The sequence below is a fragment of the Panthera pardus genome, unplaced genomic scaffold (genome assembly GCF_024362965.1).
Source record: "Panthera pardus isolate Hobbes unplaced genomic scaffold, ASM2436296v1 HiC_scaffold_12, whole genome shotgun sequence".
NCBI lineage: Eukaryota > Metazoa > Chordata > Mammalia > Carnivora > Felidae > Panthera > Panthera pardus.
In genome coordinates this window covers 61,449,350-61,476,316 of record NW_026526677.1, presented here as the reverse complement: position 1 = coordinate 61,476,316, position 26,967 = coordinate 61,449,350, and the positions used below count along the sequence as shown (strand labels likewise).

At 48.5% G+C, this 26,967-nt stretch overlaps 2 protein-coding genes across 4 annotated transcripts in view; one reads left to right on the top strand and one right to left on the bottom strand.

Moving 5' to 3' along the window:
• Positions 1–22,249, top strand: part of GAB2 (GRB2 associated binding protein 2) — a 188,774-nt gene extending 166,525 nt beyond the window's left edge. Inside the window, exons 4-10 of the mRNA XM_019449939.2 lie at positions 11,971–12,563; positions 13,831–13,925; positions 14,902–15,166; positions 15,870–15,960; positions 16,225–16,327; positions 18,008–18,133; positions 18,827–22,249. Coding sequence (XP_019305484.1) covers positions 11,971–12,563; positions 13,831–13,925; positions 14,902–15,166; positions 15,870–15,960; positions 16,225–16,327; positions 18,008–18,133; positions 18,827–18,970 — 1,417 coding nt within the window. The 3' untranslated portion in view covers positions 18,971–22,249. The remainder of the gene's footprint in view (positions 1–11,970; positions 12,564–13,830; positions 13,926–14,901; positions 15,167–15,869; positions 15,961–16,224; positions 16,328–18,007; positions 18,134–18,826) is intronic.
• Positions 22,250–23,097: 848 nt separating this feature from the next.
• The window catches only part of USP35 (ubiquitin specific peptidase 35), a 55,824-nt gene continuing 51,954 nt past the window's right edge, over positions 23,098–26,967 (bottom strand). For all 3 annotated transcript variants that reach the window (XM_019449937.2, XM_019449934.2, XM_053900127.1), the window contains 2 exons: positions 25,490–26,744; positions 23,098–24,211 (listed from right to left, as the gene is read on the bottom strand). In XM_019449937.2, coding sequence (XP_019305482.1) covers positions 24,044–24,211; positions 25,490–26,744 — 1,423 coding nt within the window. In that variant the 3' untranslated portion in view covers positions 23,098–24,043. The remainder of the gene's footprint in view (positions 24,212–25,489; positions 26,745–26,967) is intronic.

The window sequence follows — 26,967 nt, the reverse complement described above, 5'->3', positions numbered from 1 at the left end:
GGATACAGGAGTTCTGATGCATAGGGGCACTTGTACCCCAGTGTTTATAGCAGCACTTTCAACAACAGCCAAATTATGGAAAGAGCCTAACTGTCCATCAACTGATGTATGGATAAAGAAGATGTGGTTTATGTACACAGTGGAATACTACTTGACAGTGAGAAAGAATGAAATATGGCCCTTTGTAGCAACATGGATGGAACTGGAGAGTGTGATGCTAAGTGAAATAAGTCATACAGAGAAAGACAGATACCATATGTTTTCACTCTTATGTGGATCCTGAGAAGCTTAAAAGAAACCCATGGGGGAGGGGAAGGAAAAAAAAAAAGAGGTTAGAGTGGGAGAGAGCCAAAGCATAAGAGACTCTTAAAAACTGAGAACAAACTGAGGGTTGATGGGGGGTGGGAGGGAGGGGAAAGTGGGTGATGGGCATTGAGGAGGGCACCTGTTGGGATGAGCACTGGGTGTTGTATGGAAACCAATTTGACAATAAATTTCATATTAAAAAAAACTTATTGAATAACTATGTCATACACCTGAAGAAAAAAAAAAAAAAAAAGAAAAGACTGGCCATTCCCCCATTGAATGGTCTGAGCATCTATGCTGAAAAATCATTAAATCATATACATGAGGGTTGTATTCTATTCCATTGGTCTATACATCTATCTTTATGCCAGTACCACACTTTTAATTATTGTAGCTTTATAATAATATGTTTTGAAATCAGGAAGCATGAGACCTTTGACTTTGTTCACCTTTCACTTTGTTTGGAAGATTGTTTTGGCTATTTGGGCTTCTGACAGTTTTATGACTTTTTTCTTTGGCTTTCAGCAGTTTGACTACAATATTCCTAGGTGTGTTTTTCTTTGTTTAGGCTTCATTTACTTTCTGATTCTATTTGTTTCTATTTTTGATCCAGCACAACAAAATTACCAATATTTCTTCAAGTTTTTTTTTTTTGCCCCATTCCATCTCTGCTTTCCTTCTATTCTTCATAGGTTAGACCACTTGATACTGACCCAAATATCACTGATACTACTCATTTTCGATAATTTTTGGAGGGTAATTGAAGTACAGTCACTGTCAATATGTATTAAGTTTCCTCATGCCCCTTTATAATCCATCCTTCCCTCTATCTCATTCCTCAGGAACTACCAACAATATTTCTATCACTATATTAGTTTTCATTTTCTAGAAGATTAATTGAGTAGAATCATTATAGTGTTTACTTTTTTTTCCTGGCTTCTTTCAATCAATGTAATACTTTTGAGATTTATCCATGTTGTTACATGGATCTTTAGTTGTTCCTTTTTATTGCTAAGTAGTAATTCAGTGTACCTTTATTTTTTTTAATATATGAAATTTATTGTCAAATTGGTTTCCATACAACACCCAGTGCTCGTCCCAAAAGGTGCCCTCCTCAATACCCATCCCCCCCCCCCCCCACCCCTCATCAACCCTCAGTTTGTTCTCAGTTTTTAAGAGTCTCTTATGCTTTGGCTCTCTCCCACTCTAACCTCTTTTTTTTTTTTCCTTCCCCTCCCCCATGGGTTTCTTTTAAGCTTCTCAGGATCCACATAAGAGTGAAAACATATGGTATCTGTCTTTCTCTGTATGACTTATTTCACTTAGCATCACACTCTCCAGTTCCATCCACGTTGCTACAAAGGGCCATATTTCATTCTGTCTCATTGCCACGTAGTACTCCATTGTGTATATAAACCACAATTTCTTTATCCATTCATCAGTTGATGGACAGTTAGGCTCTTTCCATAATTTGGCTGTTGCTGAAAGTGCTGCTATAAACATTGGGGTACAAGTGCCCCTATGCATCAGAACTCCTGTATCCCTTGGGTAAATTCCTAGCAGTGCTATTGCTGGGTCATAGGGTAGGTCTATTTTTAATTTTTTGAGGAACCTCCACACTGTTTTCCAGAGTGGCTGCACCAGTTTGCATTCCCACCAACAGTGCAAGAGGGTTTCCATTTCTCCACATCCTCTCCAGCATCTATAATCTCCTGATTTGTTCATTTTGGCCACTCTGACTGGCGAGGGGTGATAGATCTGAGTGTGGTTTTGATTTGTATTTCCCTGATGAGGAGTGACGTTGAGCGTCTTTTCATGTGCCTGTTGACCATTTGGATGTGTTCTTTAGAGAAGTGTCTATTCATGTTTTCTGCCTGTTTCTTCACTGGATTATTTGTTTTTTGGGTGTGGAGTTTGGTGAGCTCTTTATAGATTTTGGATACTAGCCCTTTGTCCGATGTGTCATTTGCAAATATCTTTTCCCGTTCCGTTGGTTGCCTTTTAGTTTTGTTGATTGTTTCCTTTGCTGTGCAGAAGCTTTTTATCTTCATGAGGTCCCAATAGTTCATTTTTGCTTTTAATTCCCTGGCCTTTGGGGGTGTGTCAAGTAAGAAATTGCTGCGGCTGAGGTCAGAGAGGTCTTTTCCTGTTTTCTCCTCTAGGGTTTTGATGGTTTCCTGTCTCACATTCAGGTCCTTTATCCATTTTGAGTTTATTTTCGCAGTGTACCTTTATATCACAATTCGTTTATCCATTCCTGTGTTGAGGGGCACTTGGATTGTTTCCAGTTTTAGCTATTACAAATTAAGGTGTGTTTGTACATACACAGCCACTAAAAAATCGCTGTGTACACATTTGCTTCATTTCTTTTGGGTAAATACCTAGAAAGCCATGCCCAGGTAGTTTTACTTGTGAATTCTATCAAATATTCAAGCATAAAATAACACAAATATTACCCACATTCTTTCAGGAAACATAAGAGGTGGGGGTCTTTTGTAACTTATTTTTTAACACCAAAATACCCTTTATGAACCTGACAAAGATTATGAGAATGAAAATTGGAAGGCTATATTCCTTGTGGATACAGATGCATACACACACACACACACACACACATGCTAGGAATAATTTAAATATATTAGGGAATATATGTGTGTATATACATCATTAGAGTTAAGACATCATGATAAAGTGGGGCACCTGGATGGCTCAGTCAGTTGAGCATCCCAGCTTCGGCTCAGGTCATGATCTTGTGGTTCATGAGTTCAAACCCTGCATCCATCTCTGTGCTGACAGCTCATTGCCTGGAGCCTGCTTCAGATTCTATGTCTCCCTCTCTGCCCCACCCCTGCGTGCGTGCGCTCACACACTCTCTCGCTCTCAAAAATAAATATTAAAAAAAAAAAAGCCATCATGATAAAGTAGTGCTCATCCCAGGAATGCAAGGTTGGATTGATATTAAGAAACCAACCAGTATAATTCATTACATCAGGAGAATAAGGAACAAAATAATATAATCATCAGCTTAGTAAACGCAGAGAAAGCATTTGACAGAACTCAATGCTTCTCCATAAAAAATTTTCTCAGGAAGCTATAAATAGAGGAGAACTTCTTCAAATTAGTAATAGACTTCTGAGGATAACCAAAAGCTAATATCATACCTAACAGAGAAATCTTAAGCATACTCTCATAATACTGGAAACAAGGACAGAATGCCTGCTCTCACCACTTCTGTTCAACATTGTGCTAGAGAATCTAGCCAGTTCAACAAAGGGACAAACAGGATAAACGGCACAAAGATGAGAAAGGAAAATGTATGGCACAAAAACAGACACTCAGATCAATGGAACAGAATAGAGAACCCATAAATGGACACACAAATGTATGGCCAACTAATCTTTGACAAAGCAGGAAAGAATATCCAATGGAATAAAGACAGTCTCTTCAGCAAGTGGTGCTGGGAAAACTGGACGGCGACATACAGAAGAATGAACCTGGACCACTTTCTTACATCATACATAAACTCAAAATGGATGAAAGACCTAAATGTAAGACAGGAAGTCATCAAAATGCTCGAGGAGAAAGCAGGAAAAAACCTCTTTGATCTTGGCTGCAGCAACTTCTTACTCAACACGTCTCCAGAGGCAAGGGAAACGAAAGCAAAAATGAACTATTGGGACCTCATCAAAATAAAAAGCTTCTGCACAGCAAAGGAAACAATCAGCAAAACTAAAAGGCAACCGACAGAATGGGAGAAGATATTTGCAAATGACATATCCGATAAAGGGTTAGTATCCAAAATCTATAAAGAACTTATCAAACTCAACACCCACAATCCAAATAATCCAGTGAAGAAATGGGCAAAAGACATGAATACACACTTTTCCAAACAAGACATCCAGACAGATGGGTAACAGACACATGAAAAAAATGGTCAACACCACTCAATATCAGGGAAATACAAATCAAAACCACAATGAGATACCACCTCAGACCTCTCTGAATGGCTAACATTAACAACTCAGGCAACAACAGATGTTGGCAAGGATGTGGAGAAAGAGGAACTCCTTTGCACTGCTGGTGGGAATGCAAACTGGTGCAGCCACTCTGGAAAACAGTATGGAGGTTCCTCAAAAAATTAAAAATAGAACTACCCTATGACCCAGCAATTAACACTACTAGGTATTTATCCAAGGGATACAGGTATGCTGTTTTGAAGCAGCACATGCACCCCAATGTTTATAGCAGCACTATCAACAATAGCCAAAGTATGGAAAGAGCCCAAATGTCCATTGATGGATGATTGGATAAATAAGATGTGTGTGTGTGTGTGTGTGTGTGTGTGTGTGTGTGTGTGTGTGTGTGTGTGATGGAATATTACTCGGCACTCAAAAAGAATGAATTCTTGCCATTTGCAACTATGTGGATGGAACTAGAGGGTATTATGCTAAGCAAAATTAGAGAAAGACAAATATCATATGACTTCACTCATACGAGGACTTTAAGACACACAACAGATGAACACAAGGGAAAGGAAGCAAAAATAATATAAAAACAGGGAGGGGGACAAAACATAAAAGACTCTTAAATATGGAGAACAAACAGAGGGTTACTGGAGGAGTTGTGGGAGTGGGGATGGGCTAAATGGGTAAGGGAGATTAAGGAATCTACTCCTGAAATCATTGTTGAACTATATGCTAACAAACTTAGATGTAAATTTTTAAAAAAATTAAAAATTTTTAAAAAAGGAAGATGTAACACTGTCTCTATAGGTGACTTGATTGTTTATATAAAAATTATAAAGAATCTAAAAAAAACTACTAGAATGAATAGTGAATTTAGCAGGATCACAGGATAAAGGATTATTATATAAAAGCTAATTTTTACATACTAGCACTAGCAAAAACTGGAAAACGAACTTAAAAAAATTATAATGATGCCAAAAAACATGGACTACTTAGGAATAAAAAAGACACGCAGGACCTCTTCACTGAAATCATTGTCACGCACTGTTGTGGGATATTAGAGACCTAAATACAGAGAGTGATAGACTGTAGTTATGAATTGGAAGACGCAATATTATTAAAATGGCAAATCTTCCCAAATTGATCTATAATTCCACTGCAGTCCAAGTAAAAATCCCAGTAAGATTTTTCATAGAAGTTGTTAAGCTAAGTTTAAAATTCATATGAAAATACAAACAATTTAGAATAACCATGATTTTTAAAAGAACAGCAACAAAATTAGAGGACTTATACTCCCTAACTTCAAGACTTACATCAAACAAATGTTCATCAAGACGGTGTTGTATTGATGCAAAGATAAACACACAAAGCTCACTAGAACAGAATAGTGAAGCCTGTGTGCGCACGGGTGGCCTGTGTTGACAAAAATGCCAATAGGGAAATGAAAAGTCTTTTCTCTTTTACAGAAAAAATTATTTATTTATTCAGAGAGAGTGCATGCATGAGTGGAGGAGGGACAGAGAGAGAATCCCAAGCAGGCTCCATACCCCGTGCTGAGCCCAACACAGGACTCGATCTCACAACTGTGAGACCATGACCTGAGCTGAAATCAAAAGTCAAATGCTTAACTGACTGAGCCACCCAGGTACCCCAGGAAAATGAAAGTCTCTTCAAACAGTGGTGCTGGAACAGCTGGATATCCTTATAGGAATTTTTTAAAAAATTATTGATATCACACTACTCATAAGTTAAATGTGTCAGAGACCTAAATGTAAAATCTGATACTGTGAAATTTCTGCATGAAAACATCTTTGTGATCTTGAGGCAAGCAGAGATTTTTATAATAGACTACAAAATGCAAGAATCATAAAAGAAAATAAATTAATAAAGTAGTGTAATCACAAAACTTTTGCTGTTCAGAAAACTCCATTAAAAAACAAAATGTCAATTCACAAAATATGAGAAAATATTCGAAACAAATATATCTGACACAGGATTCATTTCTAGAAAATATAAAGAACTATTACAACTTACGACAACCCATTTTTTTTTAATGGGCAAAAGATTTGAATAGACACTTCACATAGAAAAAGATATAGAAATGGCAAATGGAAGGATGCTGGATCACCAGGGAAATGTGAATTAAAACCTCCGAGCAATTTTGCTTCATTTCCGCTGGAATGGGTAAAATGAAAAAGACTGACAATACCAAGTATCGACGAGTATGTGGATGTACTATTTCTGACATTCACATTACATATTAGGTGTTCTGGACAAAAGAAACAGTGCTTTACAGTTTACAAACCACCGTCCCATTAGTTACCTCACTTGATCTCCAAAATAACCTCATAAGGTTACTTCTAAGCAGGGACTTGTAAGAGAGAACCAGCTCGTTCATCTCTGCCTAGCATAGATATAAATATGTCTGTTGAGATTATTATAGTGAAACAGTATTTACTGAGGCTAATAACCAGCCATCTGTCTATTCCTTTTTTCATTTATGGGGGAACTCCACATGTTTTACAGTAAATTAAGCACCCTAAAAGATAAAACTATGAATTATTTATCAGGACTTTTACTTCAGTTTTACCCACTTGTCTTCCTTCAAGTACTGGATATGCATTCTGGCCAAAATGACTTCGTTCCTAAAATCTAGCTCTTGCACTGAACAAAAATAACTAACTCCTCAAAAGTAGTAACTATTGCCAAGGAAGGAGTTTTAAACAGACACCATCAAGCAGAGTCCTTTCAGTCTTTGAAGACCAATTAGTGTCCCTGGGTTTATTTTTGCCCTCCAGCCTTTTAAAGGCCTCATTTCAGATTCTAGACCTTTGCTGTCTTCCTATTTCAAGCAGTCTGTTCAACCTGTAGCAGGAGATACATTGCGGTGAGTCACATGCCTTAGAAAGCTGTAATTGAAGGGTGGGGGGAAGAGAAATTTCAAGTGATGAGATTCTAGAATGAAAGCATTACTGACCCTGCAGCAATATTCTGCAGAAATATGGTAGATTAAAAATAAAATCAGAGGGGCGCCTGGGTGGCTCAGTGGGTTGAGCATCTGACTCTTGATTTCGGCTCAGATCACAATTCCCAGGGTTGTGGGATCGAGCCCTGTGTCAGGCTCTGCATTGAGTGGGTAGCCTGCTTCTTAAGATTCTCTCTCTCTTCCTCTGCCCCTCTCTCCCATTCGTGTGCTCTAAAATAAAAAGTAAAAAAAAAAAAAAGAAAAAAAAAAGTGAAATCAGAAATGTCACTGACCAAAGACCTTACCTTTGGTTAATCATTTCTAAGACTTCTCTGACTCATTCACCTGAGGGTGGCTTTGACTGACTAAAGGCAGAGAACATACAACTTTTAGTTTCATTTAGTTTTATATATATAAGTTTGCTCTGTAACCACAATGAGAAGGCGGGCTCAAACCTGCAGCCAGAAGGGTTTGAGATACAAAGATCACCTCACTTCTTGGAGATTGTGAAACAGTGTTTTCTGAGTTTTCTTCCCTCATTGGAAGGATCCACACATCCCATTTGGGTCGGGTAAATGCAGAAGGATGGTCCACATGACCTCTTACGATTGCCAGTGACAGTTACAGAACTAAATGGTGGTTATTTTGCTTACAATCTTTTGTGTATTAGCTTTCCTTAAATGGGAACATACCCATTAAAAATCAAACCGGGCTCTTCATTGTTAAGGTACTTGGAGTCTAGAAGGGTGAAATCATGATGTTGTGCCGTACATAAAATTATATGGAAAAATGCCAAAGAACTATTGCAAAATAAAGTGCTGAGGAAAACTAGGAAACCGTTGATAAAAGATAAGGGGGAGGTTTGGGGTAGGTATTAAGACCAGAGCACGAGTAAGAAGTGATGTGATGATAGCGACACCCACCAACAGCCGCAGGAACGGGAGTGAGAGGCATTGAGCGCGGGCTTGAGGGAGTATGTTTTCTCAAACTTGTCTCTGCTCCCCTACGCATCCATCACCTCCCTGCACAACTCGGCCATTTACTGTTTCTCTTGTGTGATATGTGAGGGTCATAGTTGTCTGTCAGAACTGTGAGGATGTTCCTTTTATGAGGCCTCCATCGGCCCACAGCCCTGCAAGAGAAGCCTCTCTCAAAACCCACCGCTTCCAGGTGCTCATCCCAGGAAAGCAGCTCAGGACCCCACAGTGACATAGGCCTTGGGGAAGGTTGACACGAGCCTAGTAAAGGACGAGTGCTCAGAAGTGCCCTCCTGCTCTGTGCAGGGGACAGAGGGGACAGGCTGTGGCATCACTCTGAGCAGAGTACCCAGGCCGGTGCAGACCCAGTTCTGCTGTCCTAGCACGCAGCTTCCGGCAATTTTGTTCCCCTTATGTAACTCCTTTCACTTGACTCTTGAAGTAATGACCGCCCCCTCCCCACGCATTGGCATGATCCGCCACATGTCAGGCATTGTGCCAGGGCGCAGGGGCAGGTGGAAGCGGTGAGACCCGGCCTCGAACGGCTTTCACAGGAGGCGAGTGAGTGCTCTAGAAGAAGTACAGTGTGTGCTGGGAGCAAAGGGGAAGGAGTAATTAAAGTGAAGAGGAGAATTAGAAGGCCTGTCACACCTTTGTGGAGCAAAAGCACTTTTTTTTTTTTTTTTTTGGACTTTGTGTAAAATTCTAATGCATCAAGGAAGCTTTCCAGAGAAAGGTAAATAACGCAAGTGCAGGGCTGGAGCATAGACCACATGGGACACATTTAGGGACAAGTGAGGAGCTTAGTAACTGAAGAGGAGGAGGATGGGACAGCAGGACGTTGGGATATAATCTAGTGGGTTCTGAAGGGGAAGGTTTTCAGTCTGCTGATCCAGAGCGTGGCCAAGGTCAGGAGATGGGCCGGCAGCACTAACACTTTTGTTTATTCATTCGTTTACTTATATGTTCATTGACTTGACCATTCAGGAAGCATTTATTCATCATTCCCCCTGTGACAGCGCTAATCCAGGGGCCGAGGAAGGAAGAATATTAAGACACAGTTTCTTTCCTGGAGGAAATATCTCCGTCTGGTGGAGAGGACAAGTACAGTGGTAACTGACCCAGATAATAATTGCTACCTGCTCCAAGAACAGAATTGAGCAAGTGATTGATTATGTTTGGAGGTAGAGGATGGTCAGAAACAGCTTTAAAAAGTGTGTCATTTGAGCTGAGTTTAAGGGATAAATGGGAGCAGGAGCTCGCCAGATTACAGCGGGAAGCCTTTCAGACCGCACGAACAACACAACAAGCCCAGAAGCTTGGCTGCGTGGGGCACACTAGGAACAAGGGGAGTTAGCTGAGTGGTTCCAGATTTGGAGGGGAAACAGGGAGGAGAGACTAGAGACATAAATTAGATCTGGAATACTTCTTAGTCCTGAAGGCAGTGGGACAGTGTTGAAAATGTGTAAGCTGGGACGTCAAGAAAGTAAATGTCTGTAGGATGTAGGGAGGATCAGAGAGGTCCCGACAGACTGTAGGGAGATAGATGTGTTACTAGCCCTTTCATTTATGCAGAAGAAAAGCCAGGAGGACCGGAACTGGGGTGGATTCGGTAGGACCTGATAGGGTTATCGAGTGAGAAATTATAATGTGGGTAACTCCCGGGTTCCTGGCTTGAGTGAGTGGTGCATTCCTAAGACTGTTCAGACAGGAAGAAGATGATGAGTTCATTCTTGAATAAGGTGAAGGTTGGAATAAAATTATGTGAAACATTGAACAATGTTTTAGGGTTACTGCAGGATATGTGTGATGTGCTCCCCACCCCCCACCCCACCTTAAAATCCTCCAGGGGCTCCCCTGTTCCCAGCAGCCCCAGCCTGGGCCCTCCATGTCACTGCTCAGCCCTACCTCCTAACACTTGTTCCAGCCTGAGCAACTTGCAGTTCCTTTACCTTGCTAGGTTGTGTTCTACTTCTTTATGCATCTAACTAGAACACCTTTTTCCTTCTCTTGCTTTTTGCCTGGCCTATTTCGAGACTCACTCAAAGGTAAGATCTTTAAAGAAGCTTCCCCTGACATTCTCTACCACCACTGCCAGGGAGGGTTAGTATAAATCTGCCAAAAGCTGAATGCTCATCCACGTGATTGTAGTGAGTTTGTATGTATGTCACCTCCTCTACCACTATGTCCCCCAGGACAGGAGGCATCTGTGTATCTACTGTTCCCAGCCCAGATGGAAAATAGGACATCAGTAAATGTTTGCTAAATGAACAGATCCCAGTGCCAGTGGGGGCATCCAACCTTATATCTACCATTGCGCCCCCCCCCCCCATCCTTTATTCCAAACCCTCCATTATCTAAAGGCTAGTTGTTCAGTCATCTAGGCCCATGGCCCTTGGCTTGGTTATTTGTGTGAAATGGAATAGGAAAGGAGAAAGAACCCTGAGGCCTAGAGAGGAGGGCCGCTAAAGGGTTGGGGACTGAAATGGAACTCCCCAAGTAGTCAAGGATGCAAGTTTACAAGAGCCTAGCCTGGCCTAGACTAGCCCTATGAGCCTTCCTCTTTCTAAACTACTGGGCCCTATTTTCTATCACCATCTGGTGGCCACATCTATAAATAACAAGCTCCCCAAGAGCTAAAAGAGCTTCTATAAGGCAGAGTTCCATGGATTGGCCTCAGAGGGCTATAGCTCCTCACCTGCCCCAGCTGTAACGTGCATATTTGTACGTATACAAGATTTGCCTCATGCAAGTAAGAAGTGCAAAGAACTTTCATTTTTTAGTCATTATTTATTTTACTTTATTTTACACTATTTTAGAGCGTGAGCCAGCGAAAGGGGCAGAGATAAAGAGAGAATCTCAAGCAGGCTCCATGCTCAGTGCAGAGTCTGACATGGGCCTCAATCCCAAAACCCTGGGATCATGACCTGAACCGACTTGAGCCAACCAGAAGAGCCAAGAACTTTTAATCAGATTCTTAAAGAAGCTTATAGCCTCCAAAAGGCTGACCGTTGGAAAACCAACACTCACATAAAATAAGTGATTTGTTTGCTAGTTTGTGACACCAACTTAACGGTTTCTTTCCACTGTCTCACGGCTTTTGTATACAAATGTATGTATTCTGTGGTACTTACAGCAGCGAACAAATCGGTGGTATAGCTGTCTTATTTATCAATCCAGAAGGTTGAAGGGTAAGAGCGACCTCGGCTAATCACAGCCGGCTGGGGGTAGAGGGAGGGATAAATGCTAACACCATTGAACATCTATATATTAGACATACTGGAGTCGAATTTCTAAACAGCCTTCAAAGTATGTTTTTTTCTTAATGTTTATTTATTTTTGAGAGAGAAAGAGAATGCATGAGCAGGGGAGGGGCAGAGAGAGAGAGAGAGGGACAGAGGATCCAAAGCAGGCTCTGTGCTGACAGCAGTGAGCCCGATGTGGGGCTCAAACTCACAAACCATAAGATCATGACCTGAGCCGAAGTCTGAAGCTTAACTGACTGAGCCACTCAGGTGCTCCTAAAATATGTTTTTAATCATCATTTTTGTAGATATATTAACTAAAGCTCAGAAAGAGAAAGTGCCTTGCCCAAAGTCACACAGCTAATAAATCAAGAGAAACCAGCCTGCCTCCTCAGCCTGTTTTGCCTCACCAGTCAGCCACACGGGGCTTTGAACGAGCCAGTTTGTGTCCCTGGTAGATGGTCCTGGACCCCTTTAACCTGCCCCGTCCCTTCCCTTTTTCTCTCTCTTAGGAGTGCCAGCTTCTCTCAGGGCACCAGGGCCTCGTTTCTCATGAGGAGCGACACAGCTGTACAGAAACTTGCCCAGGGCAATGGACACTGCGTCAATGGGGTCAGCGGTCAAGTCCATGGCTTCTATAGCCTCCCCAAGCCAAGCCGGCACAATACAGAATTCAGAGACAGTACCTACGACCTCCCCCGGAGCCTGGCCTCCCACGGCCACACCAAGGGCAGCCTTACGGGCTCTGAGACCGATAATGAGGACATATACACCTTCAAGACACCCAGCAACACTCTATGTCGGGAGTTTGGGGACCTCCTGGTGGACAATATGGACGTTCCAGCCACCCCACTCTCAGCCTACCAGATCCCTAGGACATTCACGCTGGACAAGAACCACAATGCCATGGCAGTGGCCACTCCTGGGGATTCGGCCATAGCTCCCCCACCCCGGCCCCCCAAGCCAAGTCAGGCAGAAACACCTCGATGGGGCAGTCCTCAGCAGAGACCTCCAATCAGTGAAAGCAACAGATCCGTCTCTGCCGCTGCCACCATCCCCAGGCGCAATACCCTCCCGGCGATGGACAGCAGCCGGCTCCACCGAGGTTGGTGTAAACCCCAGCTGCGACCCTGGGGAAAGGGAGGGAGCGTGGCAGTTCTCAGTAACGTGCCAGCCTTTGGTCATCCATACCAAGGAGACCTAGGCCCACCTGGGTCCCTGAGACTCACAGGTTCAGGCATCTTGTACCCAGACCCTTCCCAGCTGGTGCTCCAGAGCCGGAGGCCAGTAGGAGACTCTGCAGTGCAGGAGTGTGGCCGACTCTGTCTGAGAGAAGTTACTATTGTACTGAAGGAGATGGAACATTCTTGGTTAACCACAGCATAAGTTATTATGGGTTTCAAAGTCCAAATCACAGTATTTGATTCATTTTTATATAAAACCAAAGACTGAACAAATAAATTTAGAGGACCATTTCAAACTGGAGCCAAACCTATGTGGGCTAACAGACTATTAAAACAAATTTTGAGCTATTAAATATTTTCTAAGCCATACTTGAATTTCTTTGGTTAAAGTCTGAAGGTCTCTCTGAAGCATATACATTTTCTTGTCACTGACTCCCCCTGAGCACATTCCAGCTCTGCATAAGCCACCTCTGTTTGATGAAAAACGACAGTAATATTAATCTTTCATTTTCATCTTGCTGGATAGCTTGCAAAGTCTGCTCTTACCCACCCTGTTGCTGAAGCCACATAGTGAGCCTGAGAGTTTGGTGGGACAAAGCCTCATAGTCTCCCATTTCCCATGAGGCCTGTGGTAGTTAAGAGACTTATTCAGGGTTGCAGAGTCCATCAGTGCCAGAAGCGGGACTTGGACCCGGGGTCCTGAGTCTCGGCACAGTACTCTTTCAGTCTGTCAACTATTCAATCAATCACCTTGTGCTTTGGAATTGAAATGATACATATGAGTATAAAACATGTCCCTACCCTTCAGAGAGCTCACATCTAGTTGGGGAAATAAAAGCACATAAAAATTAGTCAAGTATCCTTATTCCTGTAGTATCTGTACGAGTAATGACCTGGGGGAGTGGGACAGGCATTCGGTGGTATAGGAGTTAAAGGAGAGGCGCATACCTGTAGGAAGAAGTAGTTCAGAAAGGATCCTCTGTTGGTGCCAACACTGGAGCTAGATCTAGCAGTCTGGGAGGAATTTTTGAACTGAGGAATGACATGATGGAAGTAATACCCTATCACTTGGGGTTGAGGGTAGTATCTGCTGGAGTAAGACCCTGAGCAACACTGGTGAGGGTTTGGGGAAGTGTCAGCACATGGATCAGCTGGGAGTGCGTGTGAATCTCCGTTCCTGTCTCGTAGCTTCTTCCTGTGAATCCTACGAGTACCCCCAGCGAGGAGGAGAGAGTGCAGGCCGGTCTGCCGAGTCCATGAGTGATGCGGTCCGTTCTTTCCTGGTGAGTGGGGGTCAGCCAGGGGTCCTCAGGCCAGCCCAGCTGGGCTAAAGTTCACACCCCATGGAAGAAGGGAGTGGTGGCATCTCCCTATAGGACCCTGCCTAGTTCCTTGTCTCAGTTCAGATCCCTGAGTTTTTTAGAAAGTAAGATACAGGTGTCTGGTGTGGAAGTGTGCTAGACTACAAGACTACCAGCCCTGCCAATAAGTAGGACAGGTCTAGAATGCAGAGGACCTGGGCTCTGAGGTCCCACCTGGAGGAGGGCCTGTAGTGTGAGACTCCGGGTAGGGGCAGTGCTCAGTCAGTCATGGTGGCAGAATTATGATTTGAGTGCAGGATCCCGGGCTGGCCTCTGGACAGGGCTGACCACGACTCTCCGACAGACTAGGGCCTGGCCTCATGCCCATTGGAAAGACCAGACATTGGGTAACTAAAGCAGAAGCAACTTAGTTGTATGTGTGGACAGACAGGGCAGGAGTTGAAGAAAGGCTATAGCCAGGGTTCTTGCATTGTGCAACACGGCGGTCACACTGAGAGCTGGACTAGGGAAGCGCACCTGGCCGAGACCTCGCCAGCCAGGGCCAAGCTTTACTTTATGCTCCTTGCCCTGCTAGGGCTTGAGACTCTGACCTGCTAATGAGTCTGGACTTGAGGTGGAATAAGGGCTCTAGACCAAACCTGTGTGGTCAGTGGCCTGGGCCACCCGCAGCCTTGGTCAGACACCCAGAAAGCCTTGTGGACCCAGCCACCAAGGGTACTTATTCGAAAGATTTATTGAAAATTTTAAGTGGGTCACAAGGGATCATGGAAACTAGAAGGGACCCACAGACTTCTTTCTGCCTCCCACTGCACTTTCTACTTGGTCTTCCCAGGCAGCTAACTCAGTTACCACTTCCCTTTTGCCTTGTATACAAATTCTCACCCCTTCTTGTTTCTTCATGGTAGTTACTGCTGTATTTCTTTCACTCTCCCTCTAGCCAGGGAAAACAGTTGTAGGCCGATCAGATAGCACCAATTCTGAGGACAACTACGTGCCCATGAATCCAGGTTCCTCCACCCTGCTGGCCATGGAGCGAGCAGGTGATAATTCCCAGAGTGTCTACATCCCCATGAGCCCAGGACCCCATCACTTTGACGCGCTTGGCTACCCCTCAACAGCCCTTTCTCTGCACCGGGGCCCCAGCCGAGGGAGTGAGATCCAGCCACCCCCTGTCAACCGCAACCTCAAACCTGACCGGAAAGGTAAGTCTCCTCTTTCCCCTGTCCCATGTCTGGACAGTGTCCAAGAACCATTTTCACTCATTTGCATTCATTTGGGGATCGGGTGGATCCTGAACTTTCCTTGCAAGGAAGTGTTTAGTCTCTGAACCCCCAAACTCTCACACACATACACAAACACTCAAATTCATTCCAGTGGTCTAGGGACCAGCTACTGGAGTAGCCTGGGCAGGAGTGCAGGCATGAGCAGGACAGGACACATTCGGGTTGCAGTTCTGCCACCTGCCAACATGGGGTTAGAAGCAAATCATTGTGCATCTCTGAGCCTTGTTTCTCACTTGAGAAATGTGAATACTTGCCTCCTAGAGCACTGAGGGACACAGGTAACATACCTAAAAGTGCCTTATAAAGTATGAGATGCTGTTGGAGGATACGGGATGAGTATTAAATCTGGGAGGAACAATCTGTTGTCAGACCCAGTGTCCCCATTTTGGATTCTGAAAATGTGATTGCTACAGTGCAGAGAAAATATCATTTGGGATCTGAAGACATGGCTTCAGGGCCTGTCAACATAGGCAAAGATTATAGAACCTGCTGAGCCTCAGTTTCCCTGCTTACAAGTGGGAATACGAAAGTATTTATAAATATACTTGTGTGTTATACATAAGCGTGTGTATGTGTGGCATTATCGTGTGGCTGATCATTTGACTTTCTGTTCCTGCTCCAGCAAAGCCAACACCACTTGACCTGAGAAACAACACTGTCATCGATGAGCTCCCCTTCAAGTCACCTGTCACCAAGTCTTGGTCGAGGGCCGTGTGAGTTATCTGTTTGTGGATGCGGGACCTGGGAACAGGGCTGTGAGGGCTGGCCAGGGCAAGGGTGGGGTCCAGAGAGCTGCATCCCGATGCTGGCGGTAGCTGAGCAGTCTCTTGGTCTCTCAGGGCTGGGTTTCCTCATATGTGGAGGGGGAGTGATTGTACCTGTTCTGTATCAGATCCGAATGTGATAATGGAGGGTGGAGCTGCGAGGGTGGAGACAGAACTGTCCTCCCGAGTTTACTCTGTCTTCTCCCTACCCAGTCACACCTTCAACTCCAGCTCCTCCCAGTACTGCCGCCCCATCTCCACCCAGAGCATCACCAGCACGGACTCCGGAGACAGCGAAGAGAACTACGTCCCTATGGTACGTCCTCTGCGGTCTGCAGGAATGCCGCCCTCAGACTATCCTGGGACCACCTCAGTTACCCATGATTTGTGATTACTTTGCTGCTGCAATTCTTCTTGAGCACAAGTGTGTCGAGCACTGTGGGGTAATGATAGAGGCAAGGAAGACACGGTCTCTGCCCTCCAGGAGGCCATGGTTTTAAAGGGCGAAGAAGGTCTGCCACTCATGACTGTTACATGGGTGGCATGGTCAGTATTCCTGGAGAGCCAGTGCTGTGGGGACACAATTGTGGAATGGGCAGTCATATCGGGCTGGGGAGAGGGAAGGCGGCCGTGTACAAGGAGGGAACACAGAGAATGACCGTTAACTATGGCTACGGCTACAGGTGGAGGCTGTGCTGAATCCAGATCATGAAGGACCCTGAATGCTGTCTTGGGAGGTCCGGACTTTCCTGTGGGGCACAGGAGCTCCAGAAGGTTTAGCAGTCCAGGCGATTAGAAAGGGGCTTCAGAATAGTCATAGCGAGCATGTAGAGAATAACTAGAGCATCCTTCAAAGTTGACTTCTTTCTTCTTTCCTGTTAAAATCTTTGTGCTGTTGCCACAAACATGAGCAAGAATGTGAGCATAAGCATTTATTTTTTATTTTTTTTAACTTTATTTTTGAGAGGGAGGGGCAGAGAGGGAGGGAGACGCAGAATCTGAAGCAGGCTCTGAACTGTCAGCACAGAGCCCGACGTGGGGCTGGAACTCACTGACCACGAGATCATGACCTGGGCCAAAGTCAGACACTTAACCAACGGAGCCACCCAGGCGCCCTGAGCATAAGCATTTATTGAGTTATCTCCTAAGGGGTGGCCAAACACACGTAACATGACTCACGGTGGTGAAGGCCACGGTAGAGGTATAAACACAGGCAGCACAGGAGAAGTTTCCTCCCTGAGATTTTCACTGAAGAGGGAATGGCTGCCCCGCACCTGGGAGTTGCTGCATGAATAATGAAAAAACGAATCAACCAAACAGTAAGCAGCCAAAAACAGAACATAGGACTGTTGCCATTCTCATTAGAATATGACTTCAGGAAAATCGTAGACAAGTTGGTCTTGATGGAGACAGGAGCCTAGAGCGTAGCACTTGTGCAGCCCAGGGCTGAGGCCGCCCTGCTCAGATCTGGTGGGAGTGAGCTGCTTTGGGGTGACGGCCCCATGCCGGGCCAGGGAAGGGAGCTTCAGAGAAGCAGGTTTGGTACAACAGAAGACTTTCCAACCTGCAGGGCATAAAGGAAATGCACCCCTTCTTAGGGGCCAGCAAGCCAAGGCCGGGTTGGTCAGGGAACCTGAGGAGGAGATCTGGCCCGACGGCCCAGAAGGGAGGTGGCCTGGCACAGTGGGAGCAACACAGGTTTGGTAGTTAAAAACAGACCCGGCTCCCATCCCTGCTCATGAACTGTACGACCGTAGGCAAGTTACTTTGCTTCTCTGAACCACAGCTTTATCGTTGCTTTAAATAAACAAGAATAGTAATAATACCTACATCACAGGATTGCGGTGAGGGCTTAAATGAGAACATGAGAAGTCCCTGGCCCTGGTGCATGACTCCAAGCGGGCACTCTCCTTCCTCCCAGAGATGTGTGTATTCCCAGGTGGTGGGTTACTCTGTCTCCTCAACTGACTGATGGTTTTTCCTTCCTTTGTGATAGCAAAACCCAGTGTCTGCGTCTCCCATCCCCAGCGGCACCAGCAGTCCAGCCCCTAAGAAGAGCACGGGCAGCGTTGACTATCTGGCCCTGGACTTTCAGCCGAGCTCCCCAAGCCCCCACCGCAAGGTACGGGGCTCGGTGGGAGTGGTGGAGTGCCCGGCTGCCGGCTACTCTACCGCTTTTCGTTTAGTCTGGGTCTTAGAGGGCTCACATGCTTCCTCTCTCACACACATGGGTGCTTGAAGTCCCTAGGACCATTTCAGCCAGTCCATCCCCCTTGTACAGCTGAGCAAATGGACCCACACCAGGAGACAGGAGCTGCTCAGGGTGACAGAATGGGATCTTGTGTCCTGGTCCTGAGCTCCTCTTTGAAAACTCACTGTCTAGGTGCATCAACTAAGTGCCTCTGATACGGGGACCTGCAGAGGGGATGCCTGGGCCCCGGAAAGCCCTCCACAGGAAGCATACTTAGCTGCCGGGTCCAGACCACTGGGTGGCTGTGAGAGCTCCCCGCTGGCTGCTGCTTGTTGGCACCCAGCAAATTCTTTCTGGATGAGTGGCCACAGGGAGGTGGGTGGAGGCAGAGATGGAAGACCTGGGTCCCCTAGGAGTTGGGAAATCAGGAGCACTGACAAGAGGCTGTTACATGAGCAGGAGCGATGATGCAGTTTAGGCTTTAAAGACCAGTTTCAGAAAGAGAATACAGGCTCCTGAGGCCAGTCAGGGTGGCAGGCAGAGGCCCATCCCTTCTCCCTTTGAGGCAGCTCATAAAGAGCCCCCTTACTGACAGCTCACAGCACTTCCCCATTCTGTCCTCAGCCGTCCACGTCCTCTGTGACTTCCGATGAGAAGGTAGACTACGTTCAGGTGGACAAGGAGAAGACCCAGGCTCTGCAGAGCACCATGCAGGAGTGGACAGACGTGAGGCAGTCCTCGGAGCCTTCCAAGGGCACCAAGCTGTGACACAGGGGCCACCAAGTCTGGGGAGGTGCCTGGAGGTAGAATCACCGGAGCTGGCTCCTCCCCGTCTGCCCCCGCCCCCTTCTCTCCAGTTGTCCCCTCCACTCTGGCCTTCAAAGCACTTGATGTCAGGGACCCTGAACCCTTCTCCTGGGAGGTGAGGGCCTGATCAAGGCACTACTCTGCCCACTCAGGGCCCACCTTTGATTTTTATCAGTAATGGCCATCCTCTACCCACCTTAGTTAGAGCTATTGCCAAAAAGCATCCTTCAGCCTCTTTTTCTGTCCTTTAGACCTAAATACCTACTAGGCGTTGGGAGGGGCTGGGGCTCTGAGCCAGATTCCACACCTCACATACGGTCTTGGCCCTCAAGCCCTCTTCCCTCCAGCTACTGGGCTACCTCTCCTTAAGTCCCACAAGATGCCACGTCATCTCGCTGGTCCAAGGAGCCCAGGACCAGCAGACCAAAGTGGACATGGACTTCTTCATCCTTGTCTTTCTTGGTAGGGGAGAGGCAAGGCCACCAAAAGATGGAGTTGAGAAGGAAGGTTAGAGGTGGTCTTGAGGGACAGAGGAATGAGATCCCAGGCGCAGAAGGCAGTTGATATGGGCAGGGGCCTCCTAACTTGGTAGCTGTTGTAGGTTGGGAGAGCCAGAAGAATGAGGACAAAAGGAAGGAAAACAGAGGATAGGCAACCAAAAACAGGGGGCAGGGGGTGACAAGGACCCTGTGGAGTCAGGGCCCCCAGGACTGTGGAGCTTACAGGCCCTCTTCCCTGGGTGGACCCGCTAGAGGAGGCTTCGACGGTGCTGGGTGTGCAGTGGAGGGAGGCAAGTGATGCAGGGTCGGGATGGAGCGTGGGGTGGACTGGAGGTGCTTTAGGGCCGTATACCGCAGTGGGGAGGGTGCAGCAAGTGAGTTTGTGCAAGACAGGCGGTGGGGGTGGGCGGATGACTGACAGATGGGAGGCAGGGTAAGGATGGTGGAGGTGGACAGTGCCTGGGGATGCAGAGAGGAGCAGAAAGTGAAGGAGCCACGTGTGCAGGGCAGACCGAGGGCAGCGGGGAAAGCAGGGGAGAGTGGTGTCCCCAAGGATGGGTAGGAGAGCAGGGGCTCGTGCCAGGGCCCAATGGAGGTACGAGTGTGGTGCCGGGAGCCCATAGTGCTTGCCCAGTTCATCTTACAGCTGTCGCTCCCTGCTAGCCCAGTGCCACACTGGACTCAGACCTGACCCTGCAGGGTACAGGAGGCAGGACCTCACCCCCAGGTACTTTCTGGCAACCTGGGGAGGAGGGACCCAAATCTTCCAGAGTTGCAGAGGCAACTGGGCAGATCAGATGTTTCGTCCAACCATGGATGAAGAGACCTCCTTCCTTTGGGAAAAAAATAAAAGACTTCCCACCCTGCCTGGTGGAGGTGGCTCCCAGTCACCAATCAGCCCTTACGAGCCCACACCTGGCCCTTCTCTAAGAAGCTCTGACCTGGCAGAAATTATTTGCTCAACAGTAGCCCGTCTCCTAACTCAGCTGCATTTTGTAATGCCTGCTGGGGCCAGGTTCTGGAAACACAGGGATTAATCAGTTTGTGCGCTTGAGAAGGCAGGGGTGGCAGGAGTCACGAGGGCATTGGTAACGGCTGTGAGAGACTGGAAATATTGGAGAGCACAGGCAACAAGGCTACTTCTTCAGGAGGTTGGTGCAGATCAGGCCAGAGGAGGTGGTATCTAGGAAAAGGGGGTGCCAAAGATGGAGTTTTCTAGGGGAGGAGGGCAGGGCTGGGGGTCCAATCCTTCCCAAGCCCTGGGGCTGGTGGCAGTGACCTATACCATGTCCTGTAAGGCCCTCTCCAAAGTCTCCTAGGGCAGAGCGTTTAATGGTGCTCCCCCTTAGCCCCAGGATGCCTTACAATGTCAGCACTTTCAGAACGTACCACAATGTGAATGAAATTGGCTGCAGTCTTTAGAAATGGAGGTCTTCAGGTCTGATGTCCAAGGAGGCCCCTTTCGGGCTCTTCGTTCCTGTACCTCCCAGACCCTTAGGCTGGAAGTGGGGGAGGAGGGTAGAGATGGCAGGAAGCATAAGGGGAAATGGGCCTGTTGAAGGTGGAGACTCGGGCTCACAGGCGTCAAAACTGTCAGGTGACTAGTCTACATCTGTCAGTTCTGTTTAAAAAGCTGATCAATGGCCCTCTCCCTGGTGGCCTGGCAAGGGTAGACCCCAGGTTGGGGATGCCTTCCCAGCTGGCACAGCTCCCACGAGGACTCCTTGGGCCCGGAGCTCCACCTCTGCAAAGTTCAACTGGAGCAGGAACAAGCAGAGTGGGAAGGAGGGTTGCAGAGTGATGGGCAAAAAAAAGCCAGGTGTGAAGGGGCCACCATCTTTGAAAGGGTGTTAGATTAGCCCGAGGCCCTTCCGAGCTGAGCTGTGCTAAGGGAAAACTCCCTGCTCTGGAACATCTTTCCCAGGGTCTGGCTCACCAGGCAGCACCCAGAGCATTAATCAGTTAACCCAGCCCCCTCCCCGAGATGGACTTCAGTGACATCTACATTGGAAACCCTTCAGCTATGCCCTGTTCCTAGGAGAGAAGCACAACTATTCTGGAGCGAGTGGAGCAAGGGCTCCACTCCAGCCTGCCCTCTGGCCCCTTTACTTGCTGCAGGGCTACAGCCTTGGCTCCAAGCCCTGGCTGACCAGTCTCTCCCCCTGACCCCCTTTTGACAGAGCTCTGGACTCAAGAGGACAGGGTGGAGGCAAGTTAGGACTTGGTCTACAAAGAGGGAAGCAAGGCACGTAAGCTCTGGAGCTCCCTCTTCTCTGGAGGGCCTGCATTCTGGGGCTCCCCAAGCTCCCTGGATGGCCTACTGAGGGGCCCCCTGGAGATTCAGGATGTCATGTGATAGCTGGTGGTGTGTATTCTTGTGTGTTGGTTACACGTGTCTTGAAATTTAGAATCATGTCGCACAGAATTGTCTATTTGTTGGGAAGAGAAAATGGGCTGGCAGCCCAGTCTTAGGTTCTTGCCCTGTTAGACCATTTAAAATTGACATTTAATTTTTCAAATCACTGTTGGTGCCTAATCACTTAAGTTATTAATTTATTCTGTTTTCTTTAAAAAAAAATTTGTAACATGTATTTATCCTCTGTGAGTAGGGGTGGGGTGGGAGTGTGTTCCAGTGGGTCCTGTTTTTGCTGTGGTGACACATGGTACAGGCCTGGAGCTTGCAGGTCCCTTTTTACTGTGGTGTTGGAGCAGGACAACAATAAAGTCCATTAGAAGCAAATGGAGACGGCTGCTGGAGCTTGCCTCATCTGAAGGGGATGGAGTCCACACGCACTCACACCCATCCTGGGTGCTCCAGTGGGCACCAGTTTGCTCCCTTTCACTTTAATAGTAAGTAACTGGGCACCTGTCCTAGCTGGGAACAAGAATGAATCCTCCTTACCTTGGAATTTGTATTCCTGATGTACAAAATGGTGCACAGAGCATAGAGAGGAATTCTGAGTGACTTGGTCTCTGACAGACTATGGGTCCAGCTTCTAGTCCACCGGCTCCAGGGTCTGTGACATTTCCACCTCCAGCACAGGCCTAAGCCCCTGGCCACACCACTGCCTCCCTCCCTTCTCTGCCCTCTCAAGACGGGCAGCATTGGTGGAAAGGACTCGTGCATGCCTTTCCAGCTCCAAGAATGAGATGGCATCTGGGGAAGGACCTGGGTGCAGGCCTAGGGGGCTGCCTCCCATCTTTCCGGGCCCAGATGTGTCCCAAGAGGGGCCACACACTGGCCCCAAGTACTCGAAGGAGGTAACAGCACTAGCCAGTTCTGGGCAGTCTAGAGCTCTCAGGGTCTGAAAAATCCCCAGATGCAAGGGCTTTGGCTTCACCTGAGAGGTGAGTCCCTTGGACAGTATCCCATAGGGCAGCCCCGTGTTCTCCCTTCTGTCCACACCCGAGTATGCCCCCCACCACCGGTCCCACCCAGCTCTGCCCTCTGGGCAGAGTCCTCACCTTTGACTTAAAAGCGTGCGTTCACCTCCCATGGCATGTCACTACTGCCCAGACACAGCAAGAACCTAAGGGCATGGCAGACATCACAGCCACTGAGGCAGGAAGAATGACATCTTTGAAGGCTTCAGAGAACCTATTTTTATTCCTGTTTGAGACCCTGAGTCTCTCCTCTCCATTTAGAAGGGTACAGCAGTGTCAGGGCACAATGAGGTCAATATCTGCTCCTCTACCAACCCCCCCCCCCCCCGCCACCAGCCCCCAGGCCGCGCTCTAAAGCCAACTGATGAGGAGCTGAGCCAGCCAGCTTTCCTCAGGACGGACAATGGCTTCGCGAGCAACACAAACACAGTTGCAGTAAAATAAGGATTCTCTATCTTCACCAGAAAGGGGATGCAAAAGGTGGCATCTCAGGCACTGAGGCAGGCTAGGGGGGAGGGGGACTGGGGATTAAGGGTCTCCCGCTGTGACGAGGGGACTGTCCCCCCCCCTCTACGCACCACTGTTTGGTGTGGAGGGAGACCGTCTCTGATCCTGTGCCAGGCTGCTTCCCACCTCCACTCCTCTCAAAAAAGTACAACGGGTGCAGGCAACCACACACAGTGCCTCTGAAACCCCCCTCAGAGAAACAAGAAGGTGGCCACCACTGTGACACACAGGTCCCCACATGCTGCTCTGCTTTTTATAGTAGAGAGCAATAGGATTGTCTGAAAGGAGCTAGAAAGGGAAATGCTACTTGATGCCAAAACACTAGAGCTGTGGAGTTCAGCCCTGCTGGGGAGACAGGGGGACAAGGCCCAGACAGTGTCCATCGAAGCTGCTTCAAGTTGACCAGGACACTTGGGTGTAAAATCTTAAAGGGGCTGATCCCAGTGTCAGGGGCTTGGAGCTCACCTCCATATCTGAGTCTCTGCAGACCCTTCAGGCTGAGGACCGGTGTCCCAGAAGCATCCTCTCCACCTCTCCCGCCTCCTCAAGACCCCACCTGGCAGAGCACCTCCGTCCCCACCCAGTTCCCAGAGGGAAGGGGTCAAGGCCTCCCCTGAGGTTTCAGGCTGGGGAAGAGTCCACATTAGAAGACCAGTCTGTGGAAGTCCCCGCCATTGCCACCTGCAGGATTGCAGCCTCCCGGAGAGCCTTCGTCCTCATCCTTGTCTTCATCGAAGCCCCTCCCCCAGTGCGGAGATGCTGGGAGTGCAGAGATGTAGGCCGCCCTGCTCCGTGCCTCCTTCTCCTGCTCCTGGAAACACAGATGGGGCGGGGGAGGCAGGGGGGAGGCTTAAAATTCAGGCTCTGAAGCCAGAGTCTTCCCCTCACTCCCTGCCCTACTGCCGTCCAGCACAGCATCTCTGAGTGTCTCCCACGGCCCCTGGGGCCACAGCTTCTGCCCAAGGAGTGTTCCAGCTCAGTGGGAGGATGGGTTGGAGAGGATCCATCCTTCTACCCTGTATCTCAGCTTCAAAACCTTTCCTCCTTCTCCCAGTAAAATCTCTCAGCCCCTCGGTTTTATAAAAGAAACGCATTCATACAAGACTATGAATAACAAACAAGGGCCTGACATGGCACCAGGGAGGAGGGTCCAGGGACTTAAAGATCAAGTCACAGCGCACAGGGACCTCTCCACAGGTTTCCTGATGCAACTGTCCAGCTCACTGCCTCTCAAGGCATTAAGAACAAACTCACCGGTGAGACACGTCTTCCTCAGGCTGAACTGAGGCCAGCCTCACGGAGACTCCTTACCGCTGGCCCTGCCTCTGACAGCCCAGCAGAAATGTACAATCAGGCCTGCTATCCCCACTCAAAACACCGACTACCTGGCACTTAATGTCCACGGGTCCTGCGACTACTCTGCTGTTCCAGCTGCTAAGTATTCTGATACTGCCCCTGACTCCAAAGAGGGGAGTAGATGGCACATGAGAAGAGGTTTGGGGCAGGGTGGTCCCCGGGTACCCCCTGGAAGCCTCAACTCTTCATTCACAAAACCCCGTGTTGCTCCTTCAGATACACGAGACAAATGTTAACAAATAACGGAAAGTCTGTTCCTCTGAAGTTAAGGATTATGTCTGTCTAGTCCACCAACATATTCCCAGCACAAAGTAGCTGATGAAAGGACAGCAGAAAAAGGAGATGGGACACCTGGGTGGCTCAGGTCATGATCTCACAGTGAGCTGGAGCCCCCTGTGGAACCTGCTTGGAATTCTCTCCACCCTTCCCCTCATGCAAGCTTTCTCTCTCTCAAAATAAACATGAAAAAAAGAGATGGGGGCGTCTGTGTGGCTCAGTTGGTTGAGACTCTCGATGTGGGTTCAGGTCATGATCTCAATGTGAGGTGCAGCCTGCTTGGGATTCTCTCTCTGGCCTTCCCCGCCCCCGACCGCCCAACGTGTGCTTTCTCTCTCTCAAACAAACATTAAAAAGAAAAGGAGGACACAGTGGAGCAATAACGCATCCAAGCTGCTGGTTGTGCGGGAAGCCCTCCACCCAGGAGCTCAGCCCCAGCCCAGGTGGGCCTGCTCACCTGCAGGTAAAGGATGTTGTCTTTGGAAATGGCCTCCATCAAGTCTTTGTGGAGGGTGGGCTCTGCCCGACCTCTGGGAGAGCTCGGCTCGGTCTCAGGCCCCTCCCCAGGCCGCTGCCGGTAAAAGAGCACGTAGGCCGTGTCCTTGGGGAAGAAGGAGGTGACATTACTGACGGACTCGAAGGAAGAGAAGGACACCCGAGTGTCGTTGAACAGGTACCACTGGTTCTCGGGCTCGGGCCTGTCCGCAGCGCCCAAAGAGGGGGCCGGGCGGGCGGCGCCCTCACGGGCATAGCAGTAGTAGTGGCCGCTCTCCGAGGACACTCCCGAGTGCACGACGACACTGCAGAGGTCGTAGGCCTGGCCACGGCCCCCCGCCAGGGGCAGGCGGAGCAGCAAGGGGATGGAGACGTCGTCCAGGATCTTGCGGCGGCGCATGGAGCGCAAGTCAAAGGAGAAGCGCAGCAGGGTCAGGATGAGGTAGCGCGGCCCCTGGCTCAGCTCCACTGCCTTCTCGGCGTCCTGCAGCGAGGCACAAGGCTCGCAGTAGTAGCGGTTCTCCGCCGTCAGCCGCTCGGGGGACAGGAAGTAGTTGACCAGGTCCAGGACGGACCGGGAGCCCTCCCCGGCAGCGCCCCTCTGGCTCCCTGGCCCCGTGCCGTCCTCTTCCTTCTCCTTTGCGGTCTCTGCCTCCTTCTCCTTCTCAGCCTTCTCTTCCTCCTCTGCCACCGCCTCCTTCTCTTTCTCTTCCTCCTCCTCCTGCTTTCGGGGCCTCTCCTCCTCCCGAGCTTCCTCCTCCACTTCCTCCTGCCTCTCCACCTTCTCCTCCCCACTGATCTGCCCCCCAGGTCCGTGGGGGCCCAGACCTTCAATGTCCAGGACGGCACCGGGGGCATCCCCCGTGACGCAATGTTTCCTCTGCCTCCGAGAACCCACCCTGCTTGGAACCTGGGCTTGGGATGGTGACGGGGGGTCCCCGACCCCAACGTCCTCTGCAGGGAGCATCACTGAGCCCAGGCGGCGGCGGCGACAGCGGTCGGTGGGGGGGAAAGCGAGAGAGAGGTCCGTGAAGGCCTCTTCCCTGGAGGAAACATTGAGGCAGTGGAGGCAGCGTATCCGAGTAACAATCTTGCCTCCGAACATCTTCTCCACAGAGGTGGGACTTGGGCTGGGGGGCTCCTCCAGTGGGGAGGGCGAGCTGGACTGCTTGAGCTTTTGGCAGATCCTGGTCCCCGTCTTCTCCTCCTCGTGTAGCCTGGAGCAGAGAGCGCAGGGCGTTCACACACAGGCACAGATCCTTGCCCCGTGCTCGGGCCTGATTTGTGCCATCTACCTTATCTGCAGGCCACACGTTTAGATGTGTACATGCGTCCGCACAGGGACTACACACAGGTGTGCAAAATGTCATCCATGCACGTGCACACTCACAAGCCAAGCACATGTGCCACATACCCCCCCCCCATACAGACACACAAACC